This window comes from Erpetoichthys calabaricus, chromosome 4, assembly GCF_900747795.2.
Source record: "Erpetoichthys calabaricus chromosome 4, fErpCal1.3, whole genome shotgun sequence".
NCBI classification, from domain to species: domain Eukaryota; kingdom Metazoa; phylum Chordata; class Cladistia; order Polypteriformes; family Polypteridae; genus Erpetoichthys; species Erpetoichthys calabaricus.
Genome location: NC_041397.2, coordinates 42942683 through 42965012, shown reverse-complemented (window position 1 = coordinate 42965012; position 22330 = coordinate 42942683). Strand labels below are relative to the sequence as shown.

At 38.3% G+C, this 22330-nt stretch overlaps 1 protein-coding gene across 1 annotated transcript in view; it reads right to left on the bottom strand.

Annotated features, from left to right (window-relative positions):
* Positions 1-22330, bottom strand: part of LOC114651038 (protein Atg16l2-like) — a 223058-nt gene that overhangs the window by 118964 nt on the left and 81764 nt on the right. Inside the window, exons 8-9 of the mRNA XM_028800993.2 lie at positions 11931-12059; positions 10325-10436 (exon numbers count right to left, since the gene is read on the bottom strand). Coding sequence (XP_028656826.2) covers positions 10325-10436; positions 11931-12059 — 241 coding nt within the window. The remainder of the gene's footprint in view (positions 1-10324; positions 10437-11930; positions 12060-22330) is intronic.

Sequence of the window (22330 nt, the reverse complement as noted above, 5' to 3'; positions counted from 1 at the left end):
GGTGTTAAGAAAAAGCCTATTAAACGTCAAACTATGTTATAATTTTACACATTATGAGCCTAATACATTGGAACCTCATTTCACAAACATCTCTGAACACGTACAAATTGGGTTATGACCAAAAAGTTTGCCAAACTTTTGCCTCTGTGCACAACCACATACTCGGTATAGGAACAAGTCAGTTTCCCTTTCGGTTTGTGTGCGCCGATGATTTCCGCACATGTTCAGTCTCTCCCTGTGCATTCCCTGTGCAGCGTTAGAGAGAGAGCGCGAGAGAGAGAGAGACACAGACAGACACATGCACGCGCAAGAGAGAGAGACACACGCACACACACGCGAGAGAGACACATGCACACGTGCGAGAGAAAGAGTGCCACGCGCGCGTGAGAAAGAGAGACGCACGCACACGCACGAGAGAGAGAGACAAACGCACATACACATGCGCGAGAGAGAGACACACGCACATGCGCATGAGAGAGATGCGCACAAGAGAGACACACATGCACGCCATAGAGGGCCAGCCACATAATCTACTGTAATCATGTTTTACAACAAAACAACAGAAAAATGTAACTGAAAAAATGAACTTAGCAACAAAAAACAGATTACGCTCACGCTTGCAGTTCTTGTTGCTGATTGTTGCGTTTTTTTTTTTGTTTTTTTTTTGCGGTGGGACGTCGGATAATGTTGGATAAGCAAAGGTTGGATAAGCGAGACTCTACTGTATATATACATATTCACACCCACTTATCTCACAATAATCTATATGAAAAGTTCCAGTCTGGTTTTCACCCTCTTCATAATACAGAAACGGCACTTGTTAAAATTACCAATGACCTCCTTATGGCTGCTGACTCTGGTCTAATCACTACTCTCATCCTCCTTGATCTGAGTGCAGCCTTTGATACTATTTGTCATACCACTCTCCTTAATACATTATCTTTGATTGGCATTACTCACACTTTACTTGATTGGTTTAGATCCTACCTCTCAGGCCGCACTCAGTTCATACAGCTTAAAACCTTCACATCCCAACCACCGCTGTTACTTCTGGTGTGCCCCAGGGCTCTGTCCTGGGGCCTCTTCTTTTTATTATTTACCTTCTTGCCCTTGGCAATATTTTTTGCAAATATAACATTAATTTTCACTGTTATGCTGATGACACCCAGCTCTACCTTGCTGGTAAACCCACCTCCTCTTTTCCACCACCCTCGCTTATTGACTGCATTTCTGAAATTAAACCTTGGTTTTCTTAGAATTTTCTTAAACAGTGACAAAACTGAGGTTCCCCTCATTGGTTCAAAATCATCATTATCCAAAACCAATAATCTTTCTCTTATTATTGATAACTCTGTTGTTTCCCCATCATCTCAGGTAAAGAGTCTGGGTGTCATCATTGACAGTACTCTGTCTTTCCAATGTCACATTAATAACATCACCCGGTCTGCTTACTTCCACCTACATAATATTAATCGCATTCGCCCCTCCCTCACTCCTCATACCACTGCCATTCTTGTTCATAGCCTTGTCACTTCTCGGCTGGACTATTGCAATTCACTTCTCTTTGGTCTCCCTAATAAATCTCTTCATAAGCTTCAGTTAGTTCAGAATTCTGCAGCTCGTATCATCACTCGAACCCCATCTATTCACCATATTACTCCGGTCTTGCGGCAGCTTCATTGGCTCCCGATCAAGTTTCGTACTGATTTTAAGATTCTGCTATTAACATTTAAGGCCATCCATAACCTTGCCCCTCCATATCTGTCTGACCTTCTTCGTGTTGCCAATCCATCCCGTAACCTTAGATCCTCTTCCTCCACCCATCTGACCGTCCCTCCCACCCGTCTAACCACCATGGGGAGCACAGCTTTCAGCCGTTCTGCTCCCGAGCTCTGGAATTCATTACCTGCGGAGCTCCGAAACATCAAATTATATTCATTTTTCAAATCCAAACTTAAAAGGCATCTGTTTAAAATGGCTTTTTCTTTTTCCTTCTGATTATAGTGGTTTTGTTTGGTTTTAATTTTTAGATTTTCTGATGTTTTAAGTTGTTTATAATTGTGTCTTTTATTTATTTATTGTTTGTTCGTTGTCCTTGAGTTCTCTGAAAGGCCCCTTGTATAAATAAAATGTATTATTATTATTATAATTTATATATATATATAGTATACATAGTATATATATATAGTATATATAGTACGTATATATATATATATATATATATACAGGGTGGTCCAGATCTAACTATGCAATTATTGCATTGCATTGCATTAAAAGTTGCATAGTTAGCTACACTATATATAACCCAGCCACAGGGGATGCACAAACCAGTGAGTGCCGGTCCCAAGCCCAGATAAATGGGGAGGGTTACGTCAGGAAGGGCATCCGGTGTAAAACTGCCAAATCAATATGCGGACAACAATACAAATTTCCATACCGGATCGGTTGATCCCCAGGTTAACAACGACCGCCACCAGTACTTTTAGCCAACAGGGTGCTGGCGGAAATTGGGCTACTGTTGGTCGAAGAAGAAGAAGGAGAAGAAGAAGAGGGGAGACGTGTCCGGAGGCAGGAGGAGAGGAGGAAGGTAAAGAGAGTGGAACTGAGGGTAGGAACGTTGAATGTTGGCAGTATGACTGGTAAGGGGAGAGAGTTAGCCAATATGATGGAGAGAAGGAAGGTTGATATATTGTGTGTGCAAGAGACTAAATGGAAGGGGAGTAAGGCCAGGTGGATTGGAGGTGGATTCAAATTGTTCTATCATGGTGTGGATAGGAGGAGAAATGGAGTAAGGGTTATTCTGAAGGAACAGTATGTCAAGAGTGTTTTGGAAGTGAAAAGAGTGTCAGACAGAGTAATGATTATGAAGCTGGAAATTGGAGGTGTGATGATGAATGTTGTTAGTGCATATGCACCACAAGTTGGGTGTGCAATGGATGAGAAAGAAGATTTTTGGAGTGAGTTGGATGAAGTGATGAACAGTGTAGCCAAGGACAGAAAGTGGTGATTGGAGTGGATTTCAATGGGTGAAAGAAACAGTGGAGATGAGGAGGTGATGGGGAGGTATGGTGTCAAGGAGAGGAATGAAGAAGGTCAGAGGATAGTGGATTTTGCCAAAAGGATGGACATGGCTGTGGTGAATACGTATTTTAAGAAGAGGGAGGAACATAGGGTGATGTACAAGAGTGGAGGAAAATGCACACAGGTAGATTACACACTATGCAGAAGAGTCAATATGAAGGAGATTGAAGACTGCAAAGTGGTGGCAGGGGAAAGTGTAGTTAAGCAGCACAGGATGGTGGTCTGTAGGATGCTGTTGGAGATCAAGAAGAGGAAGAGAGTGAGGGCATAGCCAAGGATCAAATGGTGGAAGTTGATAAAGGAAGACTGCAAGGTTGAGTTTAGGGAGAAGGTGAGACAGGCACTGGGTGGCAGTGAAGAGTTATCAGACAGTTGGGAATCTACAGCAGATGTAGTAAGGGTGACAGCAAGAAGGGTGCTTGACATGACATCTGGACAGAGGAAGGAGGAAACGGAAACCTGGTGGTGGAATGAGGAAATACAGTAGAGTATACAGAGGAAGAGGATGGCAAAGAAGAAGTGGGACAGTCAGAGAGATGCAGAAAGTAGACAAGAGTACAAGGAGATAAGGCACAAGTTGAAGAGAGAGGTTGCGAAGGCTAAAGAAAAAGCATATGATGAGTTGTATGAGAAGTTGGACACTAAAGAGAGAGAAAAGGACCTGTGCCGATTGGCTAGACAGAGGGACCAAGCTGGGAAAGATGTGCAGCAGGTTAGGGTAATACAGGATAAAAATGGAACCATACTCACAAGCGAGGAGAGTGTGTTAAGCAGATGGAAAGAGTACTTTGAAAGGCTTATGAATGAAGAGAACGAGAGAGAGAAGATGTTGGATGATGTGGAGACAGTGAATCAGGAAGTGTAACGGATTACCAAGGAGGAAGTAAGGACAGCTATGGAGAGGATGAAGAATGGAAAAGCTGTTGGTCCAGATGACATACCTGTGGAAGTATGGAGGTGTTTAGGAGAGATGGCAGTGGAGATTTTAACCAGATTGTTTAATGGAATCTTGGAAAGTGAGAGGACGTCTGAGGAGTGGAGAAGAAGTGTACTGGTGCCGATATTTAAGAATAAGGGGGATGTGCAGGACTGTAGTACTACAGGGGGATAAAATTGATGAGCCACAGCATGAAGTTATGGGAAAGAGTAGTGGAAGCTAGGTTAAGAAGTGAGGTGATGGTTAGTGAGCAGCAGTATGGTTTCATGCCAAGAAAGAGCACCACAGATGTGATGTTTGCTCTGAGGGTGTTGATGGAGAAGTATAGAGAAGGCCAGAAGGAGTTGCATTGCGTCTTTGTGGATCTGGAGAAAGCATATGACTGGGTGCCTTGAGAGGAGATGTGGTATTGTATGAGGAAGTCGGGAGTGACAGAGAAGTATGTAAGAGTTGTACAGGATATGTACGAGGGAAGTGTGACAGTGGTGAGGTCTGTGGTAGGATACATTCAAGGTGGAGGTGGGATTACTTCAGGGATCGGCTCTGAGCCCTTTCTTATTTGCAATGGTGATGGACAGGTTGACAGACAAGATTAGACAGGAGTCCCCGTGGACTATGACGTTTGCTGATGACATTGTGATCTGTAGTGATAGTAGTGAGCAGGTTGAGGAGACCTTGGAGAGTTGGAGATATGCTCTAGAGAGGAGAGGAATGAAGGTCAGTAGGAACAAGACAGAATACATGTGTGTAAATGAGAGGGAGGTCAGTGGAATGGTGAGGATGCAGGGAGTAGAGTTGGCGAAGGTGGAGGAGTTTAAATACTTGGGATCAACAGTACAGAGTAATAGGGATTGTGGAAGAGAGGTGAAAAAGAGAGTGTAGGCAGGGTGGAAAAGAGTGTCAGGAGTGATTTGTGACAGACGGATATCAGCAAGAGTGAAAGGGAAGGTCTACAGGACGGTAGTGAGACCGGCTGTGTTATATGGGTTGGAGACGGTGGCACTGACCAGAAAGCAGGAGACAGAGCTGGAGGTAGCAGAGTTAAAGATGCTAAGATTTGCATTGGGGGTGACGAGGATGGACAGGATTAGAAATGAGTACATTAGAGGGTCAGCTCAAGTTGGACGGTTGGGAGCCAAAGTCAGAGAGGTGAGATTGCGTTGGTTTGGACATGTGCAGAGGAGAGATGCTGAGTATATTGGGAGAAGGATGCTAAGGATAGAGCTGCCAGGCAAGAGAAAAAAAGGAAGGCCTAAGAGAAGGTTTATGGATGTGGTGAGAGAGGACATGCAGGTGATGGGTGTAACAGAACAAGATGCAGAGGACAGAAAGATATGGAAGAAGATGATCCGCTGTGGAGACCCCTAACGGGAGCAGCCAAAAGACGAAGAAGAATATGAATATATTATATATATATATTGTGGCGAGCGACTGGGGGTGGCACCCAGCTGGGATGCCCAGAAGGACTGGAAGAGGGACTACGCCTCCTCCGGAACACGAGAGGGCAGCTGCCCTGGAAGGTATGGGGACCACGGGAACAGAGCTTGGAAGCTGAACCCTATAGGGGCCCATGGTCACCGCCAGGGGGCACCTCGATGCCTGTGGAGCCCTGGCCCTCAGCACTTCCGCCATACCTGGAAGTGCTGGGGGGAAGAAGACCAAGGACACCTGGATTGTTTCCGGCTGCACAGCCTTCATGCTACTTTCATTTATTTATTTAAAATGTGAAGCACCACAAATCACTCTCGTCACAGGCAGACCAACAGATAATTCTGAAGGCTTGAAAATGTCCCAACTGAATTTTTAAGGGCCAGAGTATCTACTGTATTTCTGTTTTAATTACTCCCCAGCTACAGCAGACGCCCAAAATGCAATGAGTGTATCAGCTCACCAATGCTTGAGGTAATGTTGTCTTTGAGAATCCAAAGCTGGTGCTTGAAGTTATAATAACATTTTTAGCTTATGGGTATTTCTCCATTTTAGTGGTAATGGCACAATCCCATACTCCACTGCAGCTTCATCCCATACCTTGGCAGTTCCTGTTTCTCATGCTTATAAGGCTTTTAAGCAGTGACTCAGCTGGGAAGCTGCAAAGCTTCAGCTTCATTCATGAGGTGTTTGTGCAGGCTCTTCAGTTTCCTCTGCAGTTGCAACAGAGAACCAAATGCTATGAGTTCTTCCTGCCTTGACTAGTCCAGGATTTTCTCCGGGGTATAGTTTTCTTCTTCTATCAATATTTTTGACTGCTACTCCTGACCTTTAACAACTTTAGTTGCTATTCTTTTGCATTATTGGAAGCCTTGGATGGACAGGGTGGCACTTAAGACTGCATTATATTTTATTGTTTTTTGGAGTCTTTGTGTTCATTTTTATGGGGGTATGTTCTCAGTTGATGTTAATTCAATGGGGGTCCTTTCTTTATTTTGGGGGAAGGGTTATGTCGCTGCAGAGTGTTATGGAATTTAATATATATGTGGCTGTTAAGGCTTGTGTGGTTGGATGCATGGGTATGGTGGTGTGTGAGCTAATATGTCCCTACTAATGCTGGCACCACTGATGACTTTGCCATTGTCTGGCCAGATATTAACTATAAAAGCTATGACTTTGAGAAAACTTAAAATACTTGATTTGGAATCACAGGTAAAATACATTGATTATATATTTTTATGTTTAAGGCTTAAAAACTAAATTCAGTTTACTGAATGATCTCCAAACCAATTTGCAAGTCCTATGTACCATATCTCGTTAGTCTTCTTTCTGTTTTTATCCAACTCAAGTAGACATACTAATCTCATCAGCTATTTTCTAAATAAATACTTTTTAGAAACAGTTTTGGGAAACATTGTTGCTTAGAGTCTTCTTAAGTGTAACTGTACAACTTTTCAGGTTTGGGCTGAGGGACTTTTCTCATTTGTGTTGACATTTTATCTGAAAACATCCAAGTAAGTCTAAAGTTTTTGTTGATCGAAGTATTCTCTCCTTAAGGATTTGCCTGTATTTTGCTGTGTATATTGTTTTCTTTATTCAGGCAAGGACACCAGTTTCTGCTGCTGAAATACATTCCTTAAATTTATTTTGCCACTACTATGCTTCATAAAAGGTATAAAATCAAACAGACTAATAAAAGTCAGGCATAGGATTCTGCAGTCAAGAAAAAATGAAAATATTCTGCCACATGGTCTCAGTTTGCTTTCCTGCTAAATCTATTAATAAACTAACTAATACTGTAGACATGAGCTCTTTCAGCACCCTGTATATTTTTTACATTCTTTCTCAACTCTGTTCCTTTAGGCAAGTTTATTATAAAAGGTGTATGGACAACAACTTGGAATTTTAATTATAGGATGGACCTTACACTTATTTTGAAATTATTTAAAATACATTTAAGCACCACTTAAGGGGATGATTCAAAGAATATGATGAAGCTGAACTTAATTTGGAGTATAATAGCATAATAGTAAAGAAGGAGATTCATCAAACAATTTTTATTAATGCTAAATTAAGAAGATTGGTACCACTCTACTTTGCAAAACACAGTCATCTATTGAGATACTAAAAATAACAAAATAAATTCCATGTCATCATATGTATATACATATATATACATTTTTAACCCTACTTAATCCAACTCAGACTTGCAGAACCGTCATTGGCAATTCTGGAAGATGCTCACTCCAATCCAGCTATTCCCCAAACCTGCTAGCTTCATCAAAAATGGGATATGACTTTAAAAGATCGAAAAATATAGGAACATGTCTTACAAGGAAAAGAAACTGTAAAAGCTCTTGCATGTAGAAACCATACAAACAGGAATCTTTAAAAATAGAGGGATTTATTAACAAAATTAGAAAACCAGGGTAGTGGGTGTTTAGGAAACAAACCTGGACATATCAGCACATCTTTATTTTAAATTTTATTATAATACAATATGAGTGAAATGTTAGTTGATTCTTAAAAAAGGCACAAGAACAAAAGTGCTTCTTTTTGTAAATTAAGGCAATAATATATCAGCATACTTAAAGTACAAGAAATTAAGAAAGGTTCAGATGGCCAACTATCAGTGGTCTTCTTTTCTTCAGCATGTGGTTTTCTTGTTTTGGTTCTTGCATTGGTGTTTCCCCATTTTCTGCATTCTACTGATGATTTCAGTTTGCATGTTAAACACTCTAGAAAATTACAGAGTTCTAGTACTTCATGTGCTTGAACTTTTTAATCACATTGATTTGGTGGAGTACCAGGCATATCCATTAATACTTATGGATAAAAAACCTGTGAAAAGCTAAACAAATCCACAGGTGGACACCAGACAACTGTTTAAAAAGTGCAGGTGCTACTTGATTTTTTAAACTTTTTTTTTTGCTCTAATTTTGACTATATAAAAACAATAAGGGTAACCCTTAAAATGCTTCATACTATTAGCACAGCACTTGACAGGGTATGAAACTGGAAAACTACTAAAAAAACAGCAGTTACTGTATAAATATGAACAATGAATTGGCAACTAGTTAAACTGCTCAGACTGCAAACAGATTGTATTTAGTAAGCCAAAGAACAGATTTTGTGAATGATAGGGCTAAGATAGGGCTAAGCCACACTACATCTGACAGCATCTCAAGTTTGAACATCTGTAAACCACCTTACTGTAACTGTGGAAGGTTCTAGGGTGTGTGAAGGATTGCCGGCTTTTTACTCCGGCCCTCACCCCCAGGCCGCCAGGAGGAGCTCTCCCAGCCGCGTGGACGTGTACCGAGTTCCAGCAGGGCCTCATGGACTATGTAGTTTTTATACACAGCCCTGCTGGATACCTTGGGGGCCACTGGGAGTCGCTGTAGGGGGGCTCGCGGACTCTTATGTGCCCTATAACCCGGGAGTATGTCACGGTCACGTGACAGGAAGGAACAACGTGCTCCCGGGGCGAAGAAAAGAACTGTTTACCCTGACCCGGAAGGAATAAGAAACTGTGGACTAGTGGGCAGGAGCCACTTCCGGGTCAGGGGGTATAAAAGGATTGTGGGAAAGCCCAGACACTGAGCTGAGCTGGGAGGTAGGGTGGCGAAGTGTCTGGGCAAGGAGGATTTGTGATTGTGAGAGAATTAATTGTGATTTATGAGTGTGGAGTGGAGGGTGCTTTGTGCACTGTACAGAAGACAAATAAAGAAGTCTTGTGCTTTTACCTCGTGTTCAGAGTGGTACCTGAGGGTGATAGAGGTGGCTCCACGCCTCTACTGCGACAGGTGTAAGTGCCATATGAATGGACAGATAAATTGCATATTTAAAATTTTCATTAATGCAGATTGTTCTCATTCAATTATTAAAACTACAGTATGGAGTAAAATCACTAAGCATGAGGATCCAGGGCCGTTACGTTGAAACGAAAAAAAAAGTTACTCAAAACTGTCACTTCCACTAAATAAAGAAAATAATGCTTTTTTTATTGTACTAATAAGCTCATGTGATCAGCTAAAGGAGTTATTATTATTCAGTCACTTGATGGATCGCTGTAAGGCGGTGTCATCATCACTGTTGTTATAGTTTAAGACAAGTTTAAGTTTAATCTAGATTCTGTACTGCTCACCTTCCATGACTCTTCACTTTTTGCCTGTGTATAGTATGAGTCTCTGTGAGTTTCTAGCTTTTATCTGTGCATTACGTTCTTGGTTTAAAACTATACATAAAAGCTTTCTACTTCTACCTCATCTAACACTGTTTCCATACTATTGTTTTAATGATTTTCTCAGTTCATAGATCTCTACTCCACTTCAGCGCATCTTGTGAAACTGCAGTTCTAATCTTTCTCTCATTCTTAAACATCATCTAGAAGAAGTAAAACTAAGTTATGAGACTATAGTGTTGCTCATTTCCATGTTACTTTTTGGTCTGGCCTGTATGATCCTCAGACATTTTGACTTATTCACATTAATCTTCCAGTCACATTTTTGCTTCCTGTGTTAACTGAATTAATCATTAGCTTGGCTTCTAACTAGGACTATGCTGCTAAGGTTCAGTAGTTTCTAGACTTGAAGTCATAAATTTACTAGTCTGCATTGCATCAGCAGCAGTTATAGACACTGGCCAAAAAATAAACCAAAAAAGAACTATACAGCAGTTTTTGTTATACTAACCCCTAGGGGTCACCATCACTATCCACATTTATTTTACTTATACCCAGAAAAGATACAGTAGCGGTGGAATTAAAATTTAGAAAAAATAAGAGCGAATGAAGTGACTTTAAAAATTACTTCCAATTTTCTTGCTCCAGAGTACAATGGAGTGAGAAAGAAAAACATCTTTTAGTCTTCCACTCACCAGCACATGTAATGGCCTTGCAGGTATCCTGGCAACTATGCACATCCTCATTGGCTCAAAGACATCCTCACTCAAGCTGCTGACAGAGTTGCCTCTCCTCTTACTTTTGAACCTACAATTAAGAATGCACTATTTATAGCCTTCAGTTATGTAATATGGTATGAATTCTTTAGAGAGGTGGATGACTAATTTCATATATTTCTAACATTTTTATGCAATGATAAATATCTGTAGCTACAGAAAATGGGAAAGCAGTACATAGTCTGCCACATAGCCAGTATGAACAAACATTTTATTAGAATTACATATTATTCATAACATAGTAAAGTACATATATATGAAATAAAAAAAGAAAAATGAAACACAAATTTACACATGTTTTAAACTAAATCAAAACATTAGTATATACAGTATGTCAACCTTATGCTTAAAAAACCTACAGACAGTACAGGTATAATGATGGCACAGTAATTGATGATTGTGAGACACATTAAGTCTCTGCTGAGGGATCACTCAGAATGTTACATCCCTCTCTCGGCAGTTATACTCCCAGAATCTGCATGGCTGCAAAGTGTTCTTTGCACACTGACAATGAGAAGCAGCAAGTTCAGCTGCTCAGCTACTGTAAATATCCAATTGCTATTCTAGCTGTGTATCTGTAAGTTTTTTGTGTGGTTGGACTAACATCTGGTTACTGTACATTTGATGACATAAAAAAAACACTAAATGACTGAAAATGGTGAAAAAAGTATGTAGTGTAGCTGACTACTTCAGCAAAAGTGACAAAGATATGTATTTATCCATGTAGAAACTAGTTTGCTTCCTTTGGAAGTCACTAGATTAAAATAAATTGAAATTAGATTGAAAAAAAATGGCTTTGGGTTTTATGTGCTGCTTCATATCTGGGGAAAATGTACAAGTCTTGACCACCATAATAAAATATTGTAGTGTTAAAGACTCTTTTCTCAGTTTTGCACAGCCACAGCTATTGATGGCTGTCACTGCTTCTGATTTTGAAATCAAAAGCTTGGTCCTGTTGTCAATACAAGTCATAAATTTATTTTGTTTATTGTCTGGTCTGGAACAAAAAAAAGTTCATAAACCTCCTAGTCTTATTGTTTAATGCTGAACCATTATTTTTGATGAGAATCGCTTACAAATAAATATACTTGTATATGTACAGTATACATGTTTACTGAACAAATAACTCTCTTAGAAACTATTCAGGTAGATCAGATAGATGTGAGTTATCAGCAACATGGAAGATTTGATTCAATTCTTTGAATAAGCATCTTAAACCTGGCTTTTATGTGCAACCCTTATTTCAGAAAAAATATATACTGTACATGGGAGGGACATTTTATATCCACCTTGGAAAAAGTAGGAGCTACATTAAGAGGAGAAAACATTCTCTTAAAAGACTAACTACAGTTATACCTGCAACTACAAAGAATTTGCAAATAGTGTAGGGTAAAGATGAATTAGTAACCTGCTAGTCTAAAGAAATTCATAAAACAAACAAGTTTATTGTAAAACTTTTCATGGCTCATTATTATTCTGCTAGGTTTGTTGTCATTTGTAAATGAAATGAAGGAAGGTAACTTACTCAAAAAGTTCCTTGATAGAATCTAAAATCCTAGGTGATGTAAGAGATGCTGATCTGAAAATAAAATCATATAAAGTAATTGGTTCACTTGAAACGAAACCCATATAATATGCTTTGCTATAGTTGTGACTTGGAGGATATACACAAAAATAAATTAAAAGAAAAAAAAAGTTGATCAGCTGATGAGAGAAACATTTCTTTTGGCGGTTTGTTTCTTTGCAACATGCCTTGGTTTATTTCATTAACATATGGGTTGGAACAACAATACTATGGCTTTAACTGAAAACTGCACAGGACGGTTTACATTTTATAAGGCATCTGATGAAATGCTAAATACAATAGTATTCGTGAAATTCTTTCATCACACCATATAATGTGTCGGACTGGTGGCAGCAATGTTTAGCATGTTAATATACTGTAGCATTATAAGACAGAAAGTCATATATAGTTTTATAATATCTACACAAAACCAATCATGGAACTGAACTGACCTATACTGTACCAAATGTTGCCAAAATGAAGCATACACTAACATCAAGGATTCTGACCATCCAAGGCACAAAAGAGACTCATCTATATGTTAGGACAGATTATGTATAACACAGCATTAAATGCCAAACAAGCTGTTTGAAAAACAGTGTTTACTCTCCATAAATGAGGCTAATACTTGAGGAACTCTATCTTTTGAATTAATAATAATATAATATTAAATCTTACAAAAATATTGGATACTGAAAATATAAACACAAAAATAGCAAAAACGGCACATTCAGTATTTCACCAAATAAAGTAAAAATGCAGAATTTGCAAGGCTGTTTCTTTACTCTCCTGCAGTGGTTATGGATGCTTTCAAAACACAGACTGTAGCATTTTATTATATACAAGATCAATGTCCTATTTCAAAATGACTTCAATAATAAAATGTTTTTTGATCAGAAGTTTTATAAATGAATAAAAAGCAGAAATCAAAAGTAAAATTGACTTAATTTAGGTATTTTGCAAAGACACAAAAACAAATAGGTAAAAAATAAAAAGGTATTCAGCATTCAATATTGGCACAGTGCTTTCTGAAATTTGCTATGAATTTTCATTTCAGTGCTTCATTGGTAGGTTGTATTACTTTTCTATATATACATAGCTTGTTATGCATTTGCTTTTGTGTATTTTTACTGATGGAACAAATGTAAGTGAGAATTTCAGACTTTTTATTTCTTTTCAAACAAATAGTGAATATGATATTCCAGGAGACATAGTGGAAAAAAAGTTAAATCCACACCTGGGTACATTTTGCGTGGAGTGCATACATTCTATATACATACACTAAATATGCAAGCAGACATACAATATTTGTAATCATGACTGACTGTTCAGTGATTTACAATCTTTAGATGAAAAGATGCTGTACAATGAAGTTTAGACTCCAGTGTGTACTTGTAAAAGTCACTGAGAACAGATGGAGAAATCTCAGCCTTCTGCAGATGTTTGAGGAAGTAAATTCAATGGTGAACTTTCTTGACAATATCAAAAATCAGTTGTGTCCATGTCATATTCATCAGTGATGGTCACATAAGAAAAATGAAAGCTGCTCATCTTCTCAACAGCATTCCCCATGATTCAGATCTTAGTGTGGACTGGTTTCTACTTCTTAAAGTTTATGACCAGCTCATTGGTTTTGCTGACATTAAGAGTGAAGAGGTTCTCATGGCAGCACCGTGTCAGCAAATAAATTTCACCTCTGTCAGACATCTTACCATTGCTAGTGATCATTCCCATAATGGTGGTATAATCAGAAAATGTAATGATGGAGCTGGAGTCATATTTAGCTACACAGTCACAGAAGGGAGCTCAACACACTACCCTGTGCAGTGTCTGCTTTGAGGGTCACTGTAGAGGATGTGATGCTGCTAGTTTGTGCATGCTGAGGTCTGTTGTGAATTAGGAAATGCAACTTCTGGATGCAAAGAGTAGCACCAGGTTCCAAGCTGAGGAGTTTGGTGGGCAGCTTTGACAGTGCAATAAGTGTTACATGCTGAGGTTTAGTCTATAAATAGGACTCTGGTATTTTACTGAATTTTTATTATCCAAAGGTACCAATATTAGATAAAATGTAAGTGATACTGCTTTCTCTGTGGACCCGTTGTGATGATATAGTAAGTATGTGCAACAAAATGGTCAAGATGGATATGATTTGCATTAAAACAGTAATTAGCAAATAAAACATAGTGAAAATTTGAAATAACAAATGCCAACAATGTACTGAGAATTTTTCTCATTTTTACCTATGATTTGGCAGAAAAATCCCAGTTGAAACAGAAGACAATAATTAATGCTAAATTATTTGGAGATTACAGACATACTGTAGCTTAAAAAAGACCAAGCACTTGAGATTTTTTAGGCCAAAATAGTGGGAGAGAACTATTTGTGTCTTGGGTTGGCAGTATCAATAACATAGACGTCCAATTAAATGAGGATAGAATATTCACAAAGTTTGGAAAATGAAACATGTTTTTGTTTTTTCTCTCTTTGATTGGGACTAATTTTGATTACAAAATAGAGGACCACATTTATTTGTTTTATATCCTTACAGATGATGATGATCCTGGATGATATCCAAAAATTGTTTACTACAGCTCTTAGCCGTCAAAACACCCTTACATATAATTGCTGTTGCAGCTTCTACATGTGAAGCCAGTGGTCAAGAATAACCAATAATCACTAAATTGTTGTGTCCATACGGTTTTAAACACATGGTCAACTTTATTTATAGATATACACAAGCACACACACATACAAACACACACATATATAAAATACAGAAACAACATATGTGTGTGTATATACATGTAAGTATTATTGCACATAGATATATTATTAACTGAAGAACATAAAGTACAAACGAACAGTAAAACAAAACTCTTCTGCTTCTTTGGGCCTTCCTGCATTGGACCCATTGGTGGTTTACTGAAACGCTAATCACAAAGTACCAAACCAATCACTGACTTTCACTTTGCCTCTCTTTCTTTCTTTTCCCGCTCTCTCTCATTCTCCAACCTTTTCTTTGTTCTTCCTAAAAGTATCCCCTAACCCATATTCTTAATTTAATAACCCATATTCTTAATTTAATTTCTAATTCTAGACTCATTTTAAGACCCAGCTTAGAATAATGCCTCATCTCCACTGCGGAAGGGGGAGAAATATCAAACCCAAGTGCAAGGTACGGCCTTTACATGACTGACCTGGAACAGGCAGGCGAAAGCACAGACTTCCCAGGACCCTGCTCCACTGCATCATCTCCAATTGAGAGCGAAAATGGGAGCGAAGGTGCAAGTGATGCAGGTCATGATAGCTCGCTGATTCCAGAAGATCACTTGAAACTAGAAATGGCCTTGCAGTCTGCGCTTTCATCTACTTCTTGCAAGCCGGAGGCATCGGCTGTAACTGGGGTTGCTACTTCACCCACAGAGCATGAAAGCCGAAATGATTTGTCCGAACTGAAGGAAATGATTGCAACATTGGCCACGGCCACGGCCATAAGTGAGCTCAAGAAAGACATTCAGAAAAATATGAAGAAAGAAATAAATGGCTTGCTCAAGACAAACTAGAAGCTGCGGCTGGAGATGCAAGAGCTGCAGCAGGATAATAAAGACTTGGAAAAAAGTATATATAATCGTTTTGATGCAACCTTTAAAAGTATGCTGGGAAAAATTGAGGAACACATTCAGGAAAATGCGTCTAAACTGGGAGAACTTGCCGATCAGCTGGAAGATGTTAAGCAGACATTCACAACTCGAATTGAAACAGTGGAATATTTTGCATCTACTGCCGATGGAAAAGCTACAGCTGCAAATTCTGAATGCAAAAAACTTGGAGACAGACTTGCAGCTCTGGAAGATGGATGCAGAAGGAATAATATTATAATCGAAGGTCTACCCGAGAATCGTGAAAGTCCAAACCCAGTGAAACTCGTAGCCGAACTATTCTCAAAAATAATTGGAAAGGACTTTAAATCAGATACCGAGACAGCGGCAGCTTATCGCATACGTGGATCAAATACTTCTAAACCTAGGACTCAAATTGTCCGCTTCGAGAGATTACAATTTAAGCTTAATGTAGTGGAACTTTTCAGATAGAAACAAGAGATTATATCTGAAAATAACCACATTCGTATTTTCCCTGATTACTCACCCTCAACAGCTGCTAAACATGCAGCTTTTTACAACATTAAACAGTGGTTATAAAAAACTGATATCAGATACAGCTTCTTGTATCCTGCCAAACTGAAAGTGGATATTCAAGACAAATATTACATCTTCTCCGCCAAGGAGGAAGCAGAAAAGGAGTTAAGAAAGCTGATCCCGACACTTTTTTGAAATACGATAGTGAGTCGCATCCTGTCATGGCATGGCAAGAAGATATTACCTGCTGTCTGATCTGCTTGCAACGATACGGGTACCATAATTATACATCCTGTTCTCTTCTCTGACACTTTTTGTTTATGTTTTAATTACAGTTATAGGTGTATGTGTGGAAGAAATTAAAATAGTTTCTTTTTTTTGCTATTCTAAAGGAGACTGTTTAACATCATACCCTTGGTTTATTGTTAATGTTATTATTGCATAAGGGTGTACTATGCTTCTCCAGGGCCACTTCTTAACACCATTCCCTGGGTTTACTGTCTTAATATTTCAAGACTGTTGAAGATTACATTTTATGCTTATAGTATTTAGACTTTATGGGCAATAGGTATCTCTACTTTTTAATCCTCAAATGCCGCTGCTGGGGGACTTGTTTTGTTTTGGACGTGCTCTGTCTCTAGGTATGTCAGAGGACTGGGACTTTGTGAAGTGGGGACCAGCCTCACGTGGGGAGGTAAAATGTGTTGGGGGGTGGGGGTAAGGGGGGAGAGAAAGAGAGAAAGCTATATCTAATATATCATTTTAATCCTTATAATTATAACTACCAACGTAACAATAGGCTGCATGGCAATAACTTGTGGGAAAATTGGAAATTAAGGTTAAAGCTGTCTCACTCCCAGTTAAGACTACAAAATGACATCAAAAATTCAGAATCAATGTCTCCATGATGGGACAGTTAACTTTGTGAGCTGGAATGTTAAAGGCCTGAATCACAAATTAAAGATAAAGAAAGTATTCTCTCACCTAACAGGTCTAAACGCTAAAATAGTATTTTTACAGGAGACCCACTTACTAAGCAAGGATCATTTCTAGCTGCAAAAAGACTGGACTGGCCAAATGTTCCATTCCAACTTTACAAAGAAAACTAGGTGTGGGAATTTTCATACATAGAACAGTCTCATTTGTGGTATCAGATGTAGTATCTGATCCTGAAGGGAGGTATGCGATTGTCATGGGCAATTTATTTAACTGAAAAGTGATTTTGATAAATGTTTATGCGCCCAATGTCGATGATAGGGAATTCATGCAAAATGTATTTGCATCCATTCCCAATGTGAACACTCATAAAAGTATAATGGCTGGGGACTTTAATTGTGCTTTAAATCCACTCTTAGATAGGTCTCCTGTCACAGGGGGGATGACATCTAACACTGCAAAGATAATTATACAGTTTTTAACTGACCACAACTTATCAGACCCCTGGAGGTTTCTAAACCCAAACTCAAGAACATATTCCTTCTGCTCACCAGTGCATCATTGCTACTCAAGAATTGATTATTTTTTTTATAGATAATAATTTCTTGCCTACTATTAAATATCTGATCTTGGAGCTAAAATCATTATGCTCCACATACTCACCTCGCAGATGGCGTCTTAACCCTCTTCTATTAGCAGATGAGAACTGTACATAATTTATATCAAAACAATCAGTTTCTTCCTAGAGACAAATACATCCTCAGAGGTCTCTGCAGGAATACTCTGGGAAACTCTAAAGGCCTTCTTAAGAGGACAGATTATTTCATATCTTTCCCATAGAAATAAATTAGAAACCAGGAATATATCAGACCTAACCAGCAAAATTACTAGAATAGATCAAGAACATGCCAGGTGTCCAAGTGAGGCTCTTCATAGGAAAAGGCAGGCTCTGCATTCAGAGCTCAACCTCTTAACAACCAAAGAAAATGAACAACTCATTTTTAAATCAAAACATCATTACTATGAACACGGAGAGAAAGCTAATAAGCTCTTAGCTCAACAAATCCACAAGCAAGAAGTTCGCAATGCAATCCCAGCAATCACCAACATGAACGGAGATAAAATTATTGACCATAAAAATATAATACACACATTTAGAGGCTACTATAAATCCTTACATTCTACTGAGTTTAAAGAAGACAACGCACAATCTAATGCATTTCTGGATACATTACAGATACCACAAATATATACTTTTAGTGCAGAGGAATTGGATAAACTTCTGGTGCTATCAGAATTACTAGATGCTATAGTCACTTCAGAGTGGGAAAGCAGCAGGCCCTGATGGCTACCCTGTAGAATTTTATAAGAAATTCTCCACTCAGCTAGCTCCTCTCTTATTAGCAACATTTAAAGAAGCTAGAGACAATCAAATTCTACTTCAAACTTTTCGCCAAGCATTAATCACCATCTTTCCTAAACAAAATAAGGAGAAGGACATACAAACTGTGATTTCCTTCACTACACTATTGGCACGCAGACTAATTTTGCTAAACTGGAAGAATCCTAACTCTCCTCTTTTAAGTCAGTGGGTAATTGATGTTGTATACTATTTGAAATAGGAAAAAATCTAATTCTCAGTTAGAGGATCTGAGCAGAACTTTTTCAAAACCTGTCAGGATCTAATATATAATATTTTAGAATAAGCTCTTAAAGCACTGAGGAAGTAGATTCTCTTCCCATTTCTTTTTCTTCTCCATTTATCTTTATCCACCTATTAAACTCATCAATTTATTTATTTTACTAGCTTTAAGTTTTACTCCGTTGGCCATGCTCTCTCTCTCAGGGGTGGGGGTTGATTTGTTTTCAATCCTATTTTTTGTAAAAATGTACTATTTGTATGGAATGATGACAATAAAATCAAAAAATCAATAAAATTAAAAAAAAAAGATAACATTTTATTTGCCTTAATATTTTTGCAAGTCACAAACTGCAGCAGCCTTTATTGAATTAAAGTACAAAAAAGTTTATAATATACAATATGGTATGTAGTAGGCAAACTACTAAAGATTTTATTTTCTCATTAGAAAATAGTTACATTGAAATCTCTATCTATTAAACTATTTTGTGGTTTTGTGTCTATTTTAAATTTGAAAATTCGTAGTTATGGAGCTGGCAAGGCTTATATATTATAAAATGTGTCATTGGTTTGGTTGGAGTTTCTCTTCCTCATACCTCAGAAGTCAAGTCACTGTAACACCTCTGTTTGCAGTATCATACCATGGTCTTCTGGGTCTGATGTTTCTGTTCCCCTTTCCAATAAGTCAAAGTTTTTAGACTAGGACATTCCATAGTTTCTTCCAAACTCCATACAAATCACAAAAAAAAATCACAAATAAAGAAATTATTTAGCTGCCCAAACAAATGCTGATATTTGATTATATTAGCTTTCAAGTAACAGAAAAGCTAAAGACAAGCTGTTACATACTGTAGCAGAGAAGGTGTGCATTTGTAGGGAAATCTTAAGAGCTGACTATTTAGATCTGGAGTACAGAGTATTGGATAATTAATTATTAATTTTACTTGTTTGAAATGTATTGATCATATAAATTATTATTTATTTAGCCAGCTATGAATGGTTCATGCATTTCAACAATTATGAAGGTACATAAAAGGCTGTTAATGTTTATTTTTTTTAATCATAAAAGTAATTTTTTGTGTAATATTGGGACGTAAAATATGACCAAAGACTGTCTGAATAATGTTTTAAAACTTTTACTTAAGAAGAAACATGGCAAATATTTTCTAGTGTAGTGGTTTTCAGCCTGTGGTTCAATATGTGTACGTGTGGAGCAGTGTTGTAAAGTAATGACTTAGATTTACTCTTGTTGCTGTACCTGGGTAGATTACGTAGGGGATTGTATTTTTAAAAGTATTTTTAAATGCAAATACTTCTGCTCTTAAAAATAATATTATTTAGCAGGAAGTCTACTTCTTTACCTTTTTAAGACAAGTTGTTACATAGTACAATTGATACTGTATGTATATTCAAAATAAAAATAAAACTGCATGCAACCATTTTTGGAGTTGTAGGACACAATCTTGAATCACAAAAGTTGTAGTAAGTAACACTATGGCCATTCAGTTTTCTCTGGCTGTGTAAGTGGGTACATTTCAACATATCAAGGTGAAATGGCCAAAAACTGAGTGTGCACTGTAGAAACCTCTGCTTTAAATTTAGTTTAGAGTGATTTTACTAGGGGGTTCCGCCCCCTGCTCGCTTCGCTCGCCAACCCCTGGTGTTGGGAAATGACAAAGAGCGTGATGTATGAATGAGATATAGAATAGTGTGAAGGTGTAGATGATGCAAATAGAAAGCAAACAATAAAGTGTGTGGCACAGTGTAAAGGTTTATTGGAAAATTTCTTTGTACACGCCGTTTAAGTGTAAAAGGTAATTCCAGGTCAGAACTTGTAAGGTCAATGAAGATGGTGATTGTCGTGATCAGAGTCAACTTTGTCAGAGATTAGAAAGAGTTGTGTCTCTCCAGGAAGTAATGCAATGACTTGGGTATTTATGTTTTTCACATTAATATTTTTTGGACATAATATAGTGCGTTGTGTTAAAAGGGGCATTTGGTCTAATGAGATTGCTGTTCCAAATATCTCTGTAACTAAGTCGTTGCAGATAAAGGCTTGAGGAATTGTAATAATATCTGGGTGAAGTCTATCTGTATTGGTGAGTGTACCATCTCCCAGTTGTAATAACCAATTGTTATGATCTGGATCTGGACATCGCATGTTTTGTACTAACTGTATCTTTTGAAAGCAATGTCAATTGTCTGCGTATTTTAAGGTGCACTGAACAATAGCTGAGCGCATGGCATGTGGAACAATAGCTAAGCACTGTCTAAAATCTGCTCCTAATAAAAGTACCTTTCCTCTAAAGGGAATATTATTATTCATCAACGTTTGTAGAAGTTTATGAATGGTGTTGAGTAAGTGAGTGGATGCCATTGTACATTCATCAATAATTAACAGTTTTGCAAGACGGATGTCATGTGCAGTGCCACTGTTAATGTTCATAGTGGATACCGATTTGTAGGATCTAATGCAGTTCATAAAGTTTTCACTTTCAGGTACATCGTTAGTTAGAAGCTTCTGTAGATATTCAGGATATGAATGTAAAGGAGGCAGTCTAATTTGACCCTTTTGACAACAACGTGTAAATTCATTACTTGTATTGCCAGTTGTTTCTTCAGGGAAGTTAACTGAATGACAATGATTGCAAATGACATTCATTAATCCCAATGAATTTTCCTGAATAGTGGACTCATTATTGAACGCGTTGTCAGGTAACCAGCGCAAGCGTTTAGCAGGTGTCTGTCGTTGATGTCCGTGACGTGTATGTTTTGCTTGTGCCGTTTGAGAGGCACGTCGTTGTATGTACATTATTTGGGACGTGTTGTGTTAGAGGTGTAATCGATTTGCCTGTGCTGTGTGAGAAGCCCGTTGTAGTTTACGGCGTGCATTGTTTGTATTGAGCCTTGCCCGTTTTTTTATGTCGGTCAGTTGAGCTTTCTCTTTTTGGAGCCTTGCGTGCTTGTTTTCCGGCATTCCAGATGCGCGGTGTAGACGTCCGCGTTTATTTATTTTGTACCTTCGCTGCCGTTTCTGTATGTCTGAGACGGGAGGTGTTTCGTTTTGAACCCGTGCCTGTTTCGATGCAGCACTGTGAGACGCACGCTGCATGTGTCTACGTTCAGTGTGTCTGTCCATTTGGGTTCGTTTCTGTAACTGTGTTAGTTGAGGTTTGCGTTTTTGGAGCTGAGACATTTTTTCTTCCAGAGTTTCAGAAGTGCGTTGTAGCCGACGTGTATTGTTTTTTTTCATGCGGGTTCGTGTGTTTGGTCCCGTTACCCGAGCCGTATCGTTTTGTACCCTTGATCGTGAATTCATGAATTGTTTGTTGTTCAGCGTTAGAAATATGGATAAGTAATAAGGAGGATCGCACTCACTGTTAATATGGAGCCTTTTCTGCGGTTGAACGGTTAATAGTGCCTCATTGTAATGAGATCCACCTATGCTGCATAGTGTGAATTGTGTTTGGTCCCGTTATCCAAGCCGTATCGTTTCGTACCCGTGATCGTGAATTCATGACTTGTTTTTTCTTGAGTGTGATAAATATGAATAAGTAATAAGGAGGATCGCACTCACTGTTAATATGGAGTCTTTTCTGCGGTTGAACGGTTAATAGTGCCTTATTGTAATGAGATCCACCTATGCTGCA